The sequence below is a fragment of the Papilio polytes genome, unplaced genomic scaffold (assembly GCF_000836215.1).
Source record: "Papilio polytes unplaced genomic scaffold, Ppol_1.0 DF824135.1, whole genome shotgun sequence".
NCBI classification, from domain to species: domain Eukaryota; kingdom Metazoa; phylum Arthropoda; class Insecta; order Lepidoptera; family Papilionidae; genus Papilio; species Papilio polytes.
In genome coordinates this window covers 1,292,340-1,305,730 of record NW_013525069.1, presented here as the reverse complement: position 1 = coordinate 1,305,730, position 13,391 = coordinate 1,292,340, and the positions used below count along the sequence as shown (strand labels likewise).

General features: G+C 37.6%; 4 protein-coding genes across 5 annotated transcripts; 2 read left to right on the top strand and 2 right to left on the bottom strand.

Annotated features, from left to right (window-relative positions):
* The first annotated feature begins 54 nt into the window (after positions 1-54).
* LOC106112026 (cyclic GMP-AMP synthase-like) lies at positions 55-3,539 on the top strand. Its single transcript, XM_013294256.1, has 5 exons — positions 55-373; positions 862-909; positions 1,540-1,738; positions 1,963-2,589; positions 3,054-3,539. Exons 2-5 carry the CDS (start codon positions 881-883, stop codon positions 3,411-3,413), a joined length of 1,215 nt encoding a protein of 404 aa, XP_013149710.1. The 5' UTR covers positions 55-373; positions 862-880; the 3' UTR covers positions 3,414-3,539.
* Positions 3,540-6,031: 2,492 nt separating this feature from the next.
* Positions 6,032-7,152, top strand: LOC106099311 (mitotic spindle assembly checkpoint protein MAD2B). The gene has a single exon (XM_013277823.1). It carries the CDS (start codon positions 6,348-6,350, stop codon positions 6,930-6,932), a length of 585 nt encoding a protein of 194 aa, XP_013133277.1. The 5' UTR covers positions 6,032-6,347; the 3' UTR covers positions 6,933-7,152.
* Positions 6,942-8,575, bottom strand: LOC106099310 (gamma-butyrobetaine dioxygenase). Its single transcript, XM_013277822.1, has one exon. It carries the CDS (start codon positions 8,380-8,382, stop codon positions 7,147-7,149), a length of 1,236 nt encoding a protein of 411 aa, XP_013133276.1. The 5' UTR covers positions 8,383-8,575; the 3' UTR covers positions 6,942-7,146.
* Positions 8,576-8,669: 94 nt separating this feature from the next.
* On the bottom strand, positions 8,670-13,089 carry LOC106099309 (probable sulfite oxidase, mitochondrial). Of its 2 annotated transcripts, none has more exons than XM_013277820.1 (12): positions 12,864-13,089; positions 12,339-12,493; positions 12,124-12,253; positions 11,865-12,043; positions 11,613-11,766; positions 11,223-11,412; positions 10,909-10,955; positions 10,721-10,808; positions 10,452-10,644; positions 10,113-10,313; positions 9,416-9,585; positions 8,670-9,077 (listed from the first exon to the last, which is right to left on the bottom strand). In XM_013277820.1, the coding sequence occupies exons 1-12, from the start codon at positions 12,887-12,889 to the stop codon at positions 8,949-8,951; spliced, it is 1,662 nt and encodes a 553-aa protein (XP_013133274.1). In that variant the 5' UTR covers positions 12,890-13,089; the 3' UTR covers positions 8,670-8,948. The 2 variants fall into 2 exon arrangements, with proteins under 2 accessions (XP_013133274.1, XP_013133275.1); XM_013277821.1 differs by having other exon boundaries at positions 10,909-10,952.
* Between the last annotated feature and the right edge of the window lie 302 nt (positions 13,090-13,391).

Here is a 13,391-nt window from a genome sequence, read left to right as displayed (position 1 = left end):
ATATCAAATGTAATTAGCAAGAGTTATCAGTGGTGTAAATAATACAGTAAAGGATTATTGTTTGGTAAAAATTACAAATAACAATAACAACTTTATTACTTTACTTTGTTGTTAATCAGTTTGTGGAATACATACATACTGAGTTTGTTTCTATTATATCAATTTCGGTGTTACCATTGGGCAATATTAGTTTATCAAAACATTTCCATGTAGGGGCATCCCCGTTTTAACTTATAAATGATGAATTGCATTTTTATAATATAAGTAACAACTGATAAGGCCGCATTCAAAAGTGATATATAAGAATAAACGTTCAATCGAAGCAGACAACGTATTCAGCTAACTTTAAAATAAGTCGCCGCATATTTTACAAGTAAGAATTTTTGAATTGTTTGTAATGTGGTACAGAAGTTGCTTGTGGCTTTTGTTTTGTTTCTTAGTTTGTAGTGGTTTATGGTTTTGGTGTATTTTAGTTGAAATAAATGCATAAAAGAAGTGTATACGGAGCTAATGTTTTATCTTAAGTTATTTTCATAGCAATTCGTTTTCCCAACAAATTAAAAAAATAAATTTTAATAATTTTACTTAAATGCTTATGACTAAAAAACGTTGTCAATGTTCATTTACACAAATTAAATGCATTGCTATATTCACATTGTTTATTCGATTTTTAACTACAACGTTTTTTAAGATTAAGTTAACTTCGATTCGAGTTCGAGATCGAACCCAGAACTGACGTTGCAACAAGTGTCCAGACTCCAGACCAACATTAAGCTCCATTCTCCATATTGTTACTTTTTTGTTATGCATGTAATACTCGTTTGTTAATTTATGGGTTGATTACTTTGAATTTATTTTCAGGTAAATTTTCTCAATTACAATGGCGTTGGTTGAATGCATAATCGACAGGTAAGAGATTCAATCCAATACTTTATTAATTACTAGCTCTTGCTCGCCACTTCGTCCGCGAAATCAAGAAATAATATAAGAATAGCTTATGATAATCACAAATAACGTAGCTTTTTAATGGTGAGAGAATTTTTGAAATTGGCCCAATAGTTTTTGCGTTATTTCAATACATACAAAAATTCAAAAATGCAAATCTTTCCTCTTTATAACATTCACATAGACAATAAAATGTCGATGTTACTGAGAAAAGTACTATCTTTTGAAATGACTCCAGTAGTTTTTGAGTTTATTAGTTGTTCATTACAAACATATACACACATTTTTGCTCTTATAAGTGCATTAAAAATGATTCAAACAGATAGTAATTTTAAAATTTATGAAGTGAATGTAGTCCAGCAAGGACTCATTTCGCTATCTTTGATAAATTGTGTTTATTAAGCTTGACTGATATCAGCGATATGGAACACATTAAATACAACATTATAAGTATTATGTCTACTACTAAGTACTAAGTACTAAATCTATGGGTTTTATTGATTTTGTAACTTTAAAACGATAAGGCTGATAATGAAGACGTGTCGGCACACGATTCTTATTTAAGATGAATTACACAGAATTGATGAATTACAGAATGGTGTCTAAGGCGTCGGTACCGGCGGCGCCGGTGTTGCGTGACCTAAACGCGGTACTAGCTGACATCTACGTCAGGCATATTGCGCTTAAGAAGGAGGACTGTTATAACTACTACGAAGTTTTCACAAATATATTCTACCGAATACATCAGGCTATGAAGGAGGTGGATACCTACTATGCCAAGTATTCTAGTGAGGTAAGTCCTTCTAGCAAACTTCGTTTCGTGGGCTTCTAGCAAACTTGATTTAGCAAGAACAAAACAAGTATCCCTCTTTTTACTAATACAACTTGATGCAAAGAGATAGCAGTCGATAATTTATTTGCTTGTGTAGATCAAATGCTCGGTTTCAAAATTATAAATACGTAGACCGCGGTCCTTCATAACAAAAATTAATTAACGTTATAATTTCTGGTCTATAGGTAAAGTTCGCGGGAAGTCACTATGATAGACTGCGCATAAACAAGCCCGACGAGTACGACATGGTGATCGTGGTCGATGTACCCTTCAACTCCATACAGATCGAGCCGAAACATCCCGGGTACGTGCAGCTGCGCGACGGAAGTCATCCTGGCTCCCCCCGGCCGTACGCGCCTAACAGCGTCGAGGCCAAGGCTTACAAGTGGCTCGACAGTAAAAACTACATCCTGCGCTCCGAATATGCCAACTGGATTAGAAGCGTTATTAACAGGGCTATAAACCACATAAGTAGTCCGAAAACGTCTCACAACACGGATATGGAGAATACGTATTCCGTGCGAGTGACCGAGAGCGGGCCGGCCGTCACTCTCATAATAGAGAACGACAGGGGCTTCAAGCTAGACGTGGACTTAGTGCTGGCGCTGCGCTTCTCCGAGAGCCGGTGGCCGGTGGAGGGGTACCGCAGCATCCCGCGGGGCTGCGCCGTCGGCCATTGGATGGTGGCGCCTAAGCCCAATAGGCACGGCCACGACATCCACGACGAGAACCGTTCCTGGCGAATCTCGCTGCAGGAGCAGGAGAGAAAGTTAATATACGACTCGCATAATCTGCGCTTGACTGTTAAACTGGTGAGGTCTATTGGAAAAATTTTATTTCCTTAATCAGCCTTTTTACGCGATAAAAGCTCATAGTTTTGTTGTACAAAAAAGATTTGTATTTCGTACACGGTTATTTCTATATTATCTAAAATAAATTAAAAAACAGGTTATATAGAATATTTATATAGTCTTAAATGTGTAGTTATTTTTTGTTCAGCAATAGTAAAGTTATTAACAAATTGAAATATATAGGCAGTAGCGAGGTGATGGGAGTGTGAGACAGTAAAAGTTATTACGGCTTCTACGAATGGAATATTTTTTAAAATCGACCAAAAAATGGTTTTATGTAGAATTTCTTTATTTTAACTCCAAGATGTACAGATAGAACACATTCCAGTTGCACGTAATACTTATTACTTTCATGGTTGTACTATATTCTCTATTTTTACAACTGATGAAACTGTATGTTAATGTTTTTTTTTATTTTGTTTCAGCTAAAGAAATTACGTGACTCCAAAAATATGTCTCATCTCGCGAGCTACTATATAAAGACTTTGTTTCTCTGGGAAGTGTCGGAAAATAACAACAAAGATTTCTGGATGAGAAATGACTTGGCGACACTGTTCAAGTATATGTTACAGAAACTTCACACGGCATTGCGGGCACAGAGGATTAATTACTTCTGGAACTCGAGGTACAATCTCATAGGAAGCCTAAATTCCAGTATAGTGGAATCATACGCTAACATCGTGGCCAACTTGCTACACGCCTTAAATACGAGCCAGGCCCACGTAAGTGCCGCCAAATATTTACTCACCGATGCCGAATTTGCGTCATATCGGAGATTCTTCTAACTTATTTAATGGGACATGGACTTTTAAATCATATTGCAAATCTCAAGATTAATGATGGCACCTTGTGTGTATTATGAAGATTGATATTTATTTATTAATGGAAATAAATTGTATATTTTTTCTAAACGTTTTTTTTTTTATATATTATTAAAAATATAAACAAGACAATTTCTTCTGGACTTGGTACTATCGAAGAATTGTCATTCGCAATTATAATTATTATAGGTTTCTATAAAATGTTCTATTCGTATTCTTCTGTAAAAAAGCGTGCACCGCACAAGTATTTTTTCTCTTATGCTACTGATAGAAATAAGTACTGGCACTTTGCTGCTGGAAATTGCTATAAAGTTAAGAAAAATGTTGTATTGACGTGAAACAATTGGACAAAAGTCACATATATTGCCTCTGTTCGTAACTCTTAAAATTAAAATATATACAGCCGGGAATTGATGATATTTAATCATGTGGTATCAGATAATCCCGTCCTATCTTTTAATTGCTGGATCCACTTCATTTGGCGGATTTGGGCTATGGTGGTTGCATTATTTGGTTCTCGATAACGTATGTATTAATTTTAACATATATAAAAATGTCAGTATGTAAAGAAACATTATGATTTTGTTGTCCAATAAATATAGGCACGGAAGACATAAAGGAACCTTCTTAAGCTTTCAATTAGATTTAAAATATTTATTACTAAGGCGGGTCTATAGTTTGTCCGCCATACGTGTGTTTCGTCACTATGATACCCGTCTATTTAGTACGGCATTTATCTTCATGTTTAATTATTTCATTTGCGTCATTTATCAAACTAATCAATCTTATTTAGACAAACTATAATTGATGTAGATTTTTTGGGTGTATTTAGCCAGAAACTACCGAATTTTCTGTCATGTATTGTTGAATCTGACCTATGCCTGGCAACATTATATTTAAAGTCAATGTCTAGTATTTTCGATTTCTGTCCAAAATCCCTTCCAAAGAACCTAATAAATTACTTTTCATGTCGAAGAATTGATTTTAATTAAAAATAATGTGGTACCAAGTATTGCCAGGTTATTGCTTAATAGCCGCGTGCGTAGGCTTACCAGGGTGGGGGCTTTACCACCTGCATAATGTAGTTTTAGGAAACGTAAGTTACTAAATTTATTTGTGTACGTTAGGTAACACTTCACAGTCTTAACCTAGTGCTTTGATGCTTAGTTTAATTTTATTACTGCTTAATATAACTTTTACTTTAAACCTCTTGGAGGTCACAATGTAATATACCCATATTCGTAAAAATATAATGCATGTAAAATAAATCTAAAAACATTACTTCTACATAAGAGTTATTAAACAAATTTGTGTTATAATGAATCTACAACTTATTAAAATGCATAGTCTAAACAAAATTTGTTAGAAAAGACAAATAACTTAACTGTTCTATGTTTCAACAAATAACATTCAGAACAAGTAAATTGACATCATCTCTCTCATCCATTATAATTTCTTTAATTATAGACAAAAGAGCTACTGGCATTAAAATGATTAAGTAAAACATTACTTATAACTTTAAAACTGTATTTTAACATGATCTAGTAAATTATACAGAAAATGTGAGACTTAGGGCCTGTTCTACCACTGGCTGGATGATATCAATCAGTCTGAGACTGAGCAGATCCTCAGAAAGGCTTAATAATAATGTCACTATTTATCTGAAAATTTACAAGAATTTGGTAGGACTGACTTAATGTAATACTTGTTTCAGCACTACCGGCGTTCAATGCTAGACCGATGGGATCGCATGATGTACCAGAGGGACACACGAGTCACCGGTGATGCCTATAAAGTAGCAGTAAGTTGATATGATGACATCCAACACTTGGACAGGTGGTAGAAATATCTGATGAGTGTGTGTCCTGGCCTAATTTAAGTCCCCTTTCCTCCCTGTTGTTTTTATGAGTACATAGGATGAGAAGTTGATTTGACAGGAGAGGGGATACTTATAAAGGGGAAATATCCTCTTACAGTGCATCCACTCCTCCTTCATTTTTTAGTTTAGTCAGCTGATGATCTGTGTTTAGAAAGGGCAAACTACTTTTACATTGTCATGTTCAAAGTAGTTTTATTCCTATTTTACATTTTTGGATTCTCTACACTCATGATGTGTAGATCTCACCTAATCCTAAGCTATTACTTGATAGTGCTTAATATCGATACTTTCCTTATTTTTATAATGTGTTCAAATTCTTTCATTATTTGTTTTTACAGGGCCTGGAGGCTATTCCGGACAAATGAATGTAATGAAATTGTTCTTAGTCTGGCTGTGTAATTAATAAAATATGTTATGTAGTTAATGTACTTGTTTTATTTAATACTGAATAAACAATTAAATACTACATTGCTTTTTTTGTAACCTAGCTACTAAGGCCGCATGTTGCTTTGTTATCAAGTAACTCTATAGTTCTTTGTTTCTCTTCCGAAATTAGCGATTATGAAATAGGTTTTCATTAATTAGTTCAAATCGCTGACAGATCGAATGGACATAATGATGGCAAAATGTGCAAGATTTATAACCTACATTTGGGGGACAAAATAAAGTATGGTCTTTGGCTCTTTGGGATTGCTATTGACACCTGTCACTGTAACTTTGTAACAACAGTCACCTCACCGCGATTTAAATGACACTGTTATATTGTTAATTGTTATAAGTTTATTCTAACTAAGGTAAAATTTTTGGAAAAAAATACGCACCCAAGGATTTACCAGGGAACCACATTCATAAAACAAAGTGCATGCAATTCGCAATATTGAACTTTTCTTAACATTTTATAATGTGGATACATTCTAGTCAGATGTAAACTTTTTCTCTGAATTTAATATTTCTTCTTCTAATAATTTAATAATCCCAACGTTTAGTACGATAATCAATTAGTTTAAAAAGCTATTATAATGGATAATTGCTTTATCGACATCACTGTAGAATTTTTAGCTATTGCTTTTCACAACATTTTGTACTACAGTTCTGTTTATCCGCCAAATGTATTTGATACTAGAAGAAAATATAGCGTTGTCGTATATCGCTGCAGACATCCAGAAGTAAATCAGTATATTGATTTATGTTTGAAAAGCATAGAAGAATGTTTGAAAAGTGGTACATTGAGACGCCTAGAATTTGCAGTTACTGATGGTGAATATATTCCTTTAGCAAAATTTGTATTTGATTTTGATAAGAATTCCGTAAATGACGAAAATTCTGATGCTTATTTAGTGCAAGTTGAACAAAATTTACGAGCATTTTGCCTAAAGCTTAACACATTAAGTGGGGAATTTATAAAAAACAATGAAAACAAAAGTTTTACAATTTTCCTGCACACTAATGAGTCAATGGCGGTCTCTATGGGTATCAATGCTGATTTACAAGAGTTTCCTTTCGTTGAAATAGAAGATAGAATTGAAGACTGTGAAAAAATATTACCACTAAGAAGATTTGAATTAAGAGATTATAGCATAGACACATATGTTGAAATAAAATAAGAATATAAATATGCATTTAATTTAGTGTAGTTTAATAGCCATACAATATTTTACCTATTGTTAGTATCAATAGCAACTTATCCTGCACATTTTACTGGGATATATGTAGATTATGTGGTGTAAAGATCACTGTTATTTTGCTGCTAAATCTTGATTCACTATTTAAATACTGTGGATGTAATGTTATCAATAATTAAATTACATTTTTTTTCTATTAATAGTAACTCCTTTTCTCCAACTTAACTTTCAGTGATCTTAAGCGGGAGTAAACTTCATCCCAATCAATGTATGCTCCTATTAACTTCCTTACATTTTCTCCACTGTCTTGGTACTGGTTGCGGCCGTGCAATAGCCGAATATTGTCGAACACGAGGATGCTACCAGCATCCACTTTGAAGCTTGCACTAAACTTGCGATTTAACTCAAAGAACAAGCTGTAAGCCTCATACCATGGCTTGACCAACTCTATCGGACCAGGGAAATGGCTGCCCCTTTGGGGTATTGAGAAGTTAATTCTCCACACATGATCACACTTATCGACGCATATCACGGGCGATCTGTAAAGCTTGTAGAATTCATTTCCGTTTTCTACACCTATGTCACTCCATTCAACTTCCGTATTGGTAAGGATTTTGTATTGATCGGGATGATGTTCTTTCATGTAGTTAGCAATGTAATGGCAGTCAGATAGAGTGTTCTCTCCTCCATCTGAATTTGTTTGCACCAGACAATGGAGTAAGTTAACTCCTGGGCAGTAACCGTAATACGGCAGGTCGGTATGCATCTGTAAATTACTAGACAGGTAGGCGACGTTGCTCGTGTTAGGGACGTTTTGCACTATAAATTTAAGACCGTAGTGCGTTTGTTTCGGGAAACCGACTCGTTGTAGTATAGCGTCGATCGCGGTGTCGTCGCTAGGAGTATTTCTGATGAGACTAACGCCGTACGTGGATAAATCTTTTAACCATTTATACAAAGCTTCATCGGTAGATACTATTTCGTTATAATCATTGATGGTGCAAATTTTTTGAAAATCTTCACCTTTCCATGTGACTTTCGGTGGCTTGTACAACTCCGTTTCGTATTGCTGTTGGTTTTCCTCCGTGAAGCTACGAAACTTGAGCCAGTCGAGGCGATAACGCGATGTATGGCCGTCATCCCATGTTACTTGCACGGAATTCTCGTCTTTATGAACTTCCGTTGGTTTCGAATCAAGGTTGAATTTGCTCCAATCTAGGATTCTGCTTTTCGCCGAAGGATGGAAGCATTGCTCGCACTGGCAGTTATCTCTCAGCCAGATGTGGGGAAATTTCAATGTTTCACCATTAATTTGTAGTACGATTGCGTCCTTGATGCTGTAACTGTATCCGCGTTTGAAAGATAAACTGGTTTTGTTTAATTGTCGTGTGAGTGTTAGCGCGGTGTCACGCAGCCTCCTTATCAGCAGCATGTTGCCCGCGCTCCGCGAGCCGTTGAACTGCTCTCTGCAGATAGTGGCTCATTTATTTGTATTTATATAATTATAATCTACTCATGACGCAATTGGATAAATTATTAATTATTGAACATCTTGTCTTTGTATAATAATGTAGAATCTCTTCAAATGTTTAGTAAATTAAGATGAAGAATCAATTTATGAATTTGTATGTTCAATTACTTTTTGCTGGATAAGGTTAAATAAAAGAGATTACTTTCAAGACAAGTACCTTTAATTGTATTTAAATATGATAATCTTATAACAAACGAAAAAATTACATCAAAAAATATAACGTTCAGGTTTCTTAATAAGATACATTTAGTTGATTTTATAACTAAACAAAAGACTAGATATATTCAGTATTTAAAACAATGTAGAGTATTTTAATTTTTTTTTTGTTTCTTTTGTTCAAGTATTTAATATTGACATAAGAGTCAGCTTAATAACAGAAAGAAAATAAAGTGAAAAAAGATTATCAAAAATAAAAATTATATATTCATCATGTCGAGACGTCATGGCATGCTCCGGCCGAGGGCGTGTCAGTGAGCGAGGCGCACGGTGATGCGGTGGTAGGCGTTGGCGAGGATGCCGCGGATGTTCCAGATGTGCTCGAAGTTCTCCGGCTGCGTGTTGAAGTTGCCGTCCGTCGCCTTCACCCACAGCTCGGTCTAGTTTATAATACTTTCATTATCACTCGCTTCGAAAAATCTACACTAAGCATCTTCTAATAATGGTTCTTTGCAATGTGAATTAAGAATGGGAATGGTGTTGCGTGGACGGGTGTGTACAGTCGGGGAATCACACGGTGTCCTATCTTAAAATCTATGGTCTTTTCAACGTTTTGTATGCATTGAGACAATGATGTGGAATAATAATTGGCCGAAAATAGGTCGGTCAAAGTCGTTTGCGCATATCATTGCTACCTATTTTTTTAAAGAGACGGAGTTTGTCTCGTCGCAAGGAAGAGGGAAGTTTTGTGTCAGTGCGAGTGTGAGTGTGCGCGCACCTGAGTGGCGTGCGCGGCGACGGGCAGGCGCGCGCTCCACAGCGTCCAGGCGTAGTGGTGTCCGTGCGGCGCCGCGTCCTGCTGCAGGCGCGCCTCCGCCCAGCTGCGGCCGCCGTCCGCGCTCACGTCCACGCGCACCACGCGCGCGCCGCCGCCCGAGTACGCGTAGCCTGCAACACCGCCCCTCGCTACACTTTCTCTGAATAACATACATCGCTTTCACTCATATCACTATTTAGTAGGGATGGCTTATGCAAACAAAATCAAGCGTGATTCTTCTCGATTTTCGATTTTTTTCTTATAGAAGTTGGAATCTATAGATTCACATATAAGTTATAAATGAAAAAAAAAAAACACTTTTTTTGTAAAATTAATAATAACCTGAACCATTACAAATAACGAGAGTGAATAAATATTTATTACTTCTACAGTCGTACGTAATCGAATCGGATTTCGTTATTATTTTTGTTATCGCTAAACTCTCAACACTAGAGTTGTTTTTATAAATTAGTTAATAAGAAACTAATAATTTTAGTTAGGTTCGATAAATTTTTGCGCGTTTGTTTCGTCACTACGTAATTAAGTACGGCATTTGCCTTCATACACTTTTAATTCGATACTTCATATGCGTCATGTATGAAAGTAATCTATGTTAGACAAGCACAGCGGCCGAGGTCTGCTGGTCAGCGCCGCTCACCCTCGAGGTGGACGTGTCCGTCGCGCACGGGCACGGTGTCGCCGTGGCGCGGGCGGCAGATGGCGGAGGTGACGGGCAGGCTGTAGACGGGCGGCGCGCGCTCGAAGTCCGCGCTCTCCCACGTCGTGGAGGGGTTGAAGGCGCGGTAGTCCTTCTTGTGCCAGTGCGAGTCGCTCTCCTCCGAGGACACCGTTATGCATTCTGACAAGTTAACGGTCGACGGCTCAGATCCGGCTCGAAGGACCGGGTGGAAGTTGTTTTCATTAAAGAAATATCTCGATTTAGCAACGTTAATTGTATTTGTAAGCGTAAGTATTGTTATTAGTAAGTGAGTCGTACCGAGCCACTTGACGCTGCGCACGGCGGGCGCGCCGGGCACGATGACGCGCAGCGGGCGGCCGTGGTCGTGCGGCAGCGGCGCGCCGTTCATGTGCGTGGCGAGCAGCACGCGCGCGCGCGCGTCCAGCGCCACGTGCAGCGGGATGGACGTGCTGAAGTTCTGCCCCGTCGCGTCTATGTCCGCGCCCGTCAGCTACACACACACACACACACACACAGTACGACAGCCGTGTATAAGATAACTATTACAGCACGAGTACAAGACTCACGATGACGTGCTTGCCCTCCGTGTCTTCAGGGTCCACGCCGCAGCTCAGCAGCACGTCGCGCAGGTACACTCCGCTCCACACGGCGTTGCTGGAGTGTTACATACGAACGGAAATATACGATTTATTCAAACGAAATCAATACATTATTTTTTAAAATGTGATATGAGAATAAATAAACGACGATAAACCTTATGGCTCCGCCTGCCCAACTGATGCCTTTGACTGGTTTCACCTGCTTCAAAATGGAAAATAAACATTTATTAGCATGTACGCATGTAAATGTATATATTTTATACACAGAATCCACGGTGGCCAACTTTCAGAAAAAAATGCCTCATTCCTTTCAATGAAACAAACACCGCCTCTTCACAAACAGCCAATAAGCCATGAGTTGCACGAGTGACGGGATAATAAAAAGCCATGTTACTGATCGGCATACTGGTACATAGCGAGGTGCGTCCTACGTGTGGGGGCGTGTGGGGGCGTGTGGGGGCGAGCGCACCTTGTCCATCTCGCTGCGGCGGTTGCCGGCGCACATGAGCGCGGCGCGCAGGCTGGCGGCGGGCAGGCGGCGCAGCTGCGCCAGGCTGAGCTCGCGCACGGCGCCCGTGGCCTGCACCGCCACGCGCACGCGGTGCGTCGCCGCCTCCAGCTCTGGAACAGGCATGTGCTGCCGCACGTAAAACAACTCGCTGCAAACAGAACAAACCAACACTGTTGTCTGCACCACATGTATATCCATCATTCATATCATTTCATATAGCATTATAGAAAATCGTATCATTGTATACTTGGAAGGAGACCGTGTACCGACAATTCTTTTGTAAGTATATCACCGCAGATTTCTTTGACTGTACTAGGACAATAATGTATTTGACATTTAGGGTCATACTTGGGAGTGTCGAAGTGTGCAATCTGGTACTCTGGTGGTATTTCTGCGTTGAATGGCTTAGCGGTTTTGACAATGAGGCGCGGGTCGCGATAGGGCTCCATGGCCCACAACTCGTCATCGCTGTGATCCACTATGTCGTCATCGTGCAGGTTCCCTGAGAAAAACATCATCTTTTTGAATGAGAAATTAATTTTTATTAGAACATTAATAAAGATATATTGGCTGTTTTACTTTAGAGGAAAACTTTGTTACCTATTCTATATGATTCGAGCAACTCAAATACTTCTTGTGTTTTGTGCATTCCATACACATTCCAGAAGGGCTCGATGCTCAGTCCGGCTGCATTGTAGATTTGTTCTCCTCCGGGGTGGGATGGCAGGAATGATGTGACGTCATACACACCATGTCTGTATGTCACCCAGAAACTATTTCTGTAAAACACAAATGACATTTTTATAAATTCAGAGATCAAATATGTTTATATCTATACCATAATCTAGTACCAACTGACTTTGTATTATGTTTGCTGATCTCCTCAGCTCTATATGTGGGTAGATTGGGCTTCTTCTCTCCGGCCTCTATTATTTTACTTGGCTCAGTCTGTTCTTGTTTGTTTGTGTTTAATTTTTCTTTACTAACATCTATAACAAAGTAATAAGATTAAATAAACCAAATATGACTTGGACTTAAGACTTAAGCATTTTAATGATATTCTTCACTAATTACCAGAAGTGGAACCCACTATAACAGATGCAAATATAGCAGCTCCTACATTACGATTAAAATTGCTATACTTCTCATCAAAGCCCTTATATTTTTTATAATTGTAGTGATTTGATAAAGCTGGCAGATAAGATAATTTGTTGCTTAGTCGCAGTGATCTGGAATTAATAATAGGCTTTACAATTGAATTCATAGATTTACAAGATTACTTTATGTAAAGATTTTATGTCACTCACCTGTACAGGTATCATACCTTTGGTATAGTATGCTAAAGTAATAAGCAAAAGTAACATAATAGAACTATATTCAAATTGTATTTAAGTTATTTTGGCTAAAGAATAGTTACTTTTCGGTAGAAAAACATGGAAAACTAATCGTCAAAACTTCCCACAAACCAATACTACTAAAATTGTTTTAAATCACCTGAGTAAAATACAAATTTACGCCATATTGCGTTTTAATCAGTGCAAATTAAAATCAACTTTATTCATAATTTCGTAAAAAATGCAATTTTTAAGTTCCACTTACCTAAGTGTTAATTTTCTGAGAGACATAACGACAAGAAAAATCCTTCTACTCTTCGTGTATCAGTGTATGGTACCACGAAATTAATCTTATTGTAAAGAGTATAATCTAATAAATTGACCTTGATAGAGTTACTGCGATATCCATGTTATCGGCTTACACAAAAATAAACATCGCGATCGCGAGTAAAAAGTAGTCAGTTCGTGTCAGTTGTCAATTGTCAATGTCAATATAATTCATTTGTATCTGTACACAAACTTTGAAAATGGACAGGTTGTGCAGTGATAATTTGTGTTTATTTGATTTTCATCAGTTTTGCACTAATGGTTGAGGTGGATCGCGGTAATTAGTTTTCGAACTAATAATAGCGATAGACTTAACTGTAATTAACATCTATAAAAGGCGCGTTTAAGTTGGAATGAAGCAAAGCGTATCATTTCCAAACCATTCGCCTATCTATTTTTACATTACATTTTTCGGTGTCAGTGTCACGTCAATGTCAAGTTTATTTAGACTTTTTAGTGTTGCTGT